Source organism: Sinocyclocheilus grahami, unplaced genomic scaffold (assembly GCF_001515645.1).
Source record: "Sinocyclocheilus grahami isolate Dianchi unplaced genomic scaffold, SAMN03320097.WGS_v1.1 scaffold115.1, whole genome shotgun sequence".
Lineage (NCBI taxonomy): Eukaryota > Metazoa > Chordata > Actinopteri > Cypriniformes > Cyprinidae > Sinocyclocheilus > Sinocyclocheilus grahami.
The window spans coordinates 325,746-333,245 of NW_015505294.1; the positions used below are offsets into that span (position 1 = coordinate 325,746).

Here is a 7,500-nt window from a genome sequence, read left to right on the forward strand (position 1 = left end):
AAAAAAAAAAGTAAAGTAAATGAAAATTAGTAAAGCTGAAAAAATAAAAAAAAATTGTAAAGCTGAAATGAATAAAATATAAAAAACTTTATAAAAATTTTAACCAAAATTATAAAACTGAAATACACATTTTTAGGTGCAGTAAGTAATTTCTGAGAAACGCTCTTATTATTTGAAATCACCAAAACAAACACGCCCGTACCTAAAAGGAACACACTCCAAACTTAATAGCTCCGCCCACAAATTCACAAACATGCTATGCAACACAGGCACCTCCCTCTTCATGAATGGACACGCCCCTTACTGCTGATTGGCTACCAGTGTGTTTTGGTGCTCCGTCCAATCCACATACAACAGCGTTTCTCAGAAATTGTGCACTGAACCTTTAAGTAAGAACAATTTAAACTTAAACCTCCAGTTTCACAGACAAGGCTTAAGCCTAGTCCCAGACTAAAATGTAAGTCTGAGCTGTTTCAACTGAAAAAAGCTTGATTCAGTGCACTGATTGATCTTAAAATAGATCAATGCCTTTGTTTTGACTCAAGATGGACACCAGTATTGTTTTTTTTTTCTAAGGCAAGTTTGTAAAAATGACTTAAATGTCCTAATTGAACTATGGCCTAATCCTGGCTCAGTCTAAGCCCTGTCTGTGAAACCAGGCCAAAAAGTAGAAAATCTAAAACAATAAAGAAATATAAAAGACTAACAGAAATTACAAAAGCAGGTGATAAAATGACAAACTTAAACTAAAATTAAAATGAAAACTGAAAATATAAAAAATAGCTCATTCAAAATGTTAAATAAAAATACTGAGACAGTCAAAAATATCATGGTGGTAAAACCGTCTTGATATCATAATGAAGAAAAAAAATCCTAGTTAAAATGATGAAATTCTTTAAAAGAGACCCTTAAGTAATTTAGCATAATATTTAATTATTATATTTTAGAATAAATAAGTATTAGGTATTTAATTGATTGATTGATTGATTGATTGATTTATTTTTTATGATATCATATTTCCTAAAATATCAGATAATTTTTATGACAAGGCAAGGTCAATTCAGGTTGATGACATTTATGAATTAATAAATAAGAAAAAATGTTTTTTATATGCTATATTTAAAAACATTTTGAAATGATGGTGAATAATGATTAGCACAATGTATTTAATGTGTAAAGAAAACATTTTTACTTTTCATATGATGGTTTTTCAAAACCATATTAAACCAACATGAATACAAAAGGTTACTGTGACGAGTGGGGGCGGGGCCGAGAGCCATGGGAACGGTCTCGAGTCCCACGGAGGAGCTCCAGAAGGATAAAAGGAGGAGCTACAACAGTGAAAGACGAGAGAGGACCAGGCCTAGATTTTATTTTGTGTTTTGTGTCCGGCAGTCGTCCGCGAGGGGCTGCCACTTTACTTTCATTTTGTGTGTTTGTTTACTTTATTAAAGTGTTTAAGTGTTCGCCGGTTCCCGCCTCCTCCTTCCCGAAATACGAACGATAATTATATATATACTGTATATATACCGTAACAAATATACATAATAATTTTTTAAGTTACCTTATATAACATAAACAAATATTGTTGTACAGTGGTATTAATATATCTGCTAAATATTCCCATGATGCCCTATCCATAAATTTTTTTTCCCCCCTCTTTTAGGCTGATGCAAGATTAAGAGGGTCCGGTCAAGAGCGTTTGGCCCCCGATCGGCCTTTACCAGGCCAGGAGAAGCCCTCTCTCTCTCTCGCGCCGTACCTGGGTTCAGCTCATCCCTTCAGCGTGGCCCCGAGTGCTCTGGTGCAGGATCCGCGTCTGCAGACCCAGTCAGTACAGCGGCCGTCGCTCAGATACTCACACCTGCACATCCTACAGCGCTCTGTCACTCATCCGCTGTTCCTCTCTCTCAGTTTATCCCGGCAGGTTCCTCATATGCTGCTCTCAGGAGCTCAGGACGAGTTTGTTCGCGATGGCTTTCGCCCGTACGCCTCCGCTGATGAGCTGCGTGTGCCTTTACGGCTCCCTCTAGGGCTCAGCCCAGGAACTGCAGCCGACGCTCTGGCATACTTTCACTCAGGATATTTGCCTCACCCCTCGCTCGCTTCATACAGGTGTGTGCTGTAGTTTTACTGGTTATTTCGAATAAACCTTCCTATATTAGACGAGAAAAAAAATGTGCTGGGTAGTAGCTCATTACGTGTAATCTGGATTACGTAATCAGATTCCAAAAATTAAGTACTTGTAATTGGATTACATATTAAAATGGTCATAATCAGATTACAGTAACTTTTTTATGGATTACATGATTAAATATTATTCAAATAACGGCAGTAAATTATTCTTAATGTATTGATTCTCCCTAATTCTCCTTTTTTTTCATCTTTTACATTTTCCTTTCTTAAAAGTCATGCTGCTTGTCGTACCATTTAGCTTGGACTATATACACAAATGTCGTGTAAATAAGATTATGGAAGTCTGGACAACAATATTTCAAACCTGGAAAACTTTGCGAGTGTAATGTATGTCATTGCTGTCCAGTACTTGCAATATTTCGTACTCTATTAAACGTATTATTATTATTATTTTCGTTCTTCTGCCTCCTCCATCTTGTTTTCAATTGTGAAACAATGACCCAGACAGTGGCGCCACCTTGTGGACAAACTAATTTTCAGTCATTTCAGTAGGAATCTGCGCAATCCAGCAAAACATTTCGTCATGCAGATTTCGCATCGGGTTCATTTGGTCATGCATATTCGCCATGTTGCCCTGCAGAATGCTGCTGGGTTTTAAAGCAATATCTGTTTTAGCTGTGCTTTATACATCACTACACCACTGATAATAAACAGTATGCTTAAACATTAAAGCATAATGAAGTATGGTTTAGTTTGAACGCAAATACTTTTGACGCAAAATAGCGTACAGCCAAACACACAGCCTTTCAAAGTGTAATCCATGTGTCAGTGTGTGCAAACATAGCCGCTTGACACATAAGCGCTACAAAAATGCATCCTTGTCCAGTGTTCGTGCTATTTCTCTCCAGAAGTTATAAGCGATAAAAATATCTTTGTACTCTTTAAAACTAGTTGCATGTATCTCTGTCAGTTGTTCTGGCGTCTCCAGTAGTTTGTTGCTTTTCCGTCTTCTCGGTCTTCTTTTCAAATGCAAAATGACTCGTAGAGTGTCGCCACCTTGTGGACAAACGAAATTCCAGTCTTTTCAGTAGGAATCTATGCAATCCAGAATTTCATGTGAGGGTGAATAATTTCGCATCGGGTTCATTCGGTCATGCAAATTCACCATGTTGGTTTCTGGTTGAGCTACACTGCTGATAACAAAAAAATTTAACATTTTTGTTCGCTAAATGTTTAATCTTCAATTTAGACGCGAATGCTAAGCGTTTGCATACAGCTGAACACACAACCATACAAAGTATAATCCATTTGTTAGTGTGCACAAATACAGGTGCTTGACACATGCACTTTAAAGGATTCATCGTTGTCCAGTTTTTGTGCTATTTCTCTCCAGAAGTTATAAGCGATCAAATATCTCCGTACTCTTTTAAACTAGGGTTGCGTGTATCTCTTACCTGTCTCAAAGGCGTTGAGTTTTGTTGCGTGTCCAGTAACTTGTTGTTGTTCCATCTCTTCCGTCTCTGTCAACTGTGAAACAACAATCCGGACAGTGGACAAACTAATTGATGTAAAATAAATTCAAGGCGCATGCGCAAGATGAGCGTACTAAGTAAGCGTGGTTAGAAGAAATCTGGATGTGCATGTACAGGAGTACTATGCTGATGATGAAATGTATTTAACGCACCCTGTATGCAAAAAACAAAGTATACTTTGGGTTTAGTAGTATTGGTTGGGCCAGGAGACCAATTGGACTAAATGTCGTCTTGTTCAGGCCATTTTTTTCTTGCTAAACCTGTGAGAAAATACACAGGTTGCAGGAAAAATATGGTGACATTTAATGTTGTTTTCACAATTTTCACAGACGAAATCTAGTAGTTTCAGTAGGAATTTGGGTTTGTATGATCATGCAAATTTGCCAGGTTGTTTGCCACATTACGCTGATTTAATAACCAATATTACTCCATAGTTTATCACAGTTTAACAGCATAATGTGGCACTAACGGCACTAAGGTCATGTATTCACTAAACTCATTCTCAGGGTAAAAAATGTGTGAAAAATGCTTTGGATAAGTGTCTGCCAAATGCATACATGTAAATGTTTATCTCAGTAACTATTTTTGTGTGTGTCCTCTGATCTGGTCGTTTCTGATATTACACCACAGTTATCACATTGCTGATAGTTGCTGATAGGTGATTCAAATGTTTGGTTGCGAGCCCAGATATTTGACCTTAGTGTTACACCACCAGAGATGGTTACTTGCTTTATAGAGATTTTTTTTAAAACATGGACATATTAGGAATAGACTTTTGCGAAGAATGCTGAACTGTCTTCAGAGTTTCATCACAAACTCCTTTACCCTTGTAGTCCAAACATTCATGTCTTTATTGGGGCCTTTAAATCAAGAGAAGCTAATGTATACATTTAAGCATGCATACCTTGCATATAAGTAAGACATATTTAAAACATAATATCAAGAGAGAGAGATGGATATCGAAGGGGGATTAAGAGAGAATGCGTTGTATATAGAGAAGAGTGCTGAGAGAGAAGGAGAAAAAAGGAGGGGGCTGAGCATCCCTGGAACATTCTCTTAACAAGACAGAGAGTGTTTTCTAACAAGGTATTTAATTGATTGATTGATTGATTGATTGATTTATTTTTTATGATATCATATTTCCTAAAATATCAGATAATTTTTATGACAAGGCAAGGTCAATTCAGGTTGATGACATTTATGAATTAATAAATAAGAAAAAATGTTTTTTATATGCTATATTTAAAAACATTTTGAAATGATGGTGAATAATGATTAGCACAATGTATTTAATGTGTAAAGAAAACATTTTTACTTTTCATATGATGGTTTTTCAAAACCATATTAAACCAACATGAATACAAAAGGTTACTGTGACGAGTGGGGGCGGGGCCGAGAGCCATGGGAACGGTCTCGAGTCCCACGGAGGAGCTCCAGAAGGATAAAAGGAGGAGCTACAACAGTGAAAGACGAGAGAGGACCAGGCCTAGATTTTATTTTGTGTTTTGTGTTCGGCAGTCGTCCGCGAGGGGCTGCCACTTTACTTTCATTTTGTGTGTTTGTTTACTTTATTAAAGTGTTTAAGTGTTCGCCGGTTCCCGCCTCCTCCTTCCCGAAATACGAACGATAATTATATATATACTGTATATATACCGTAACAAATATACATAATAATTTTTTAAGTTACCTTATATAACATAAACAAATATTGTTGTACAGTGGTATTAATATATCTGCTAAATATTCCCATGATGCCCTATCCATAAATTTTTTTTCCCCCCTCTTTTAGGCTGATGCAAGATTAAGAGGGTCCGGTCAAGAGCGTTTGGCCCCCGATCGGCCTTTACCAGGCCAGGAGAAGCCCTCTCTCTCTCTCGCGCCGTACCTGGGTTCAGCTCATCCCTTCAGCGTGGCCCCGAGTGCTCTGGTGCAGGATCCGCGTCTGCAGACCCAGTCAGTACAGCGGCCGTCGCTCAGATACTCACACCTGCACATCCTACAGCGCTCTGTCACTCATCCGCTGTTCCTCTCTCTCAGTTTATCCCGGCAGGTTCCTCATATGCTGCTCTCAGGAGCTCAGGACGAGTTTGTTCGCGATGGCTTTCGCCCGTACGCCTCCGCTGATGAGCTGCGTGTGCCTTTACGGCTCCCTCTAGGGCTCAGCCCAGGAACTGCAGCCGACGCTCTGGCATACTTTCACTCAGGATATTTGCCTCACCCCTCGCTCGCTTCATACAGGTGTGTGCTGTAGTTTTACTGGTTATTTCGAATAAACCTTCCTATATTAGACGAGAAAAAAAATGTGCTGGGTAGTAGCTCATTACGTGTAATCTGGATTACGTAATCAGATTCCAAAAATTAAGTACTTGTAATTGGATTACATATTAAAATGGTCATAATCAGATTACAGTAACTTTTTTATGGATTACATGATTAAATATTATTCAAATAACGGCAGTAAATTATTCTTAATGTATTGATTCTCCCTAATTCTCCTTTTTTTTCATCTTTTACATTTTCCTTTCTTAAAAGTCATGCTGCTTGTCGTACCATTTAGCTTGGACTATATACACAAATGTCGTGTAAATAAGATTATGGAAGTCTGGACAACAATATTTCAAACCTGGAAAACTTTGCGAGTGTAATGTATGTCATTGCTGTCCAGTACTTGCAATATTTCGTACTCTATTAAACGTATTATTATTATTATTTTCGTTCTTCTGCCTCCTCCATCTTGTTTTCAATTGTGAAACAATGACCCAGACAGTGGCGCCACCTTGTGGACAAACTAATTTTCAGTCATTTCAGTAGGAATCTGCGCAATCCAGCAAAACATTTCGTCATGCAGATTTCGCATCGGGTTCATTTGGTCATGCATATTCGCCATGTTGCCCTGCAGAATGCTGCTGGGTTTTAAAGCAATATCTGTTTTAGCTGTGCTTTATACATCACTACACCACTGATAATAAACAGTATGCTTAAACATTAAAGCATAATGAAGTATGGTTTAGTTTGAACGCAAATACTTTTGACGCAAAATAGCGTACAGCCAAACACACAGCCTTTCAAAGTGTAATCCATGTGTCAGTGTGTGCAAACATAGCCGCTTGACACATAAGCGCTACAAAAATGCATCCTTGTCCAGTGTTCGTGCTATTTCTCTCCAGAAGTTATAAGCGATAAAAATATCTTTGTACTCTTTAAAACTAGTTGCATGTATCTCTGTCAGTTGTTCTGGCGTCTCCAGTAGTTTGTTGCTTTTCCGTCTTCTCGGTCTTCTTTTCAAATGCAAAACGACTCGTAGAGTGTCGCCACCTTGTGGACAAACGAAATTCCAGTCTTTTCAGTAGGAATCTATGCAATCCAGAATTTCATGTGAGGGTGAATAATTTCGCATCGGGTTCATTCGGTCATGCAAATTCACCATGTTGGTTTCTGGTTGAGCTACACTGCTGATAACAAAAAAATTTAACATTTTTGTTCGCTAAATGTTTAATCTTCAATTTAGACGCGAATGCTAAGCGTTTGCATACAGCTGAACGCACAACCATACAAAGTATAATCCATTTGTTAGTGTGCACAAATACAGGTGCTTGACACATGCACTTTAAAGGATTCATCGTTGTCCAGTTTTTGTGCTATTTCTCTCCAGAAGTTATAAGCGATCAAATATCTCCGTACTCTTTTAAACTAGGGTTGCGTGTATCTCTTACCTGTCTCAAAGGCATTGAGTTTTGTTGCGTGTCCAGTAACTTGTTGTTGTTCCATCTCTTCCGTCTCTCTGTCAACTGTGAAACAACAATCCGGACAGTGGACAAACTAATTGATGTAA

At 38.1% G+C, this 7,500-nt stretch overlaps 1 protein-coding gene across 1 annotated transcript in view; it reads left to right on the forward strand.

Annotated features, from left to right (window-relative positions):
- The window catches only part of LOC107589310 (genetic suppressor element 1-like), a 53,952-nt gene that overhangs the window by 25,008 nt on the left and 21,444 nt on the right, over positions 1 to 7,500 (forward strand). The window contains exons 4-5 of the mRNA XM_016277704.1: positions 1,667 to 1,830; positions 1,915 to 2,115. Of these exons, the coding sequence (XP_016133190.1) occupies positions 1,667 to 1,830; positions 1,915 to 2,115 (365 nt within the window). The remainder of the gene's footprint in view (positions 1 to 1,666; positions 1,831 to 1,914; positions 2,116 to 7,500) is intronic.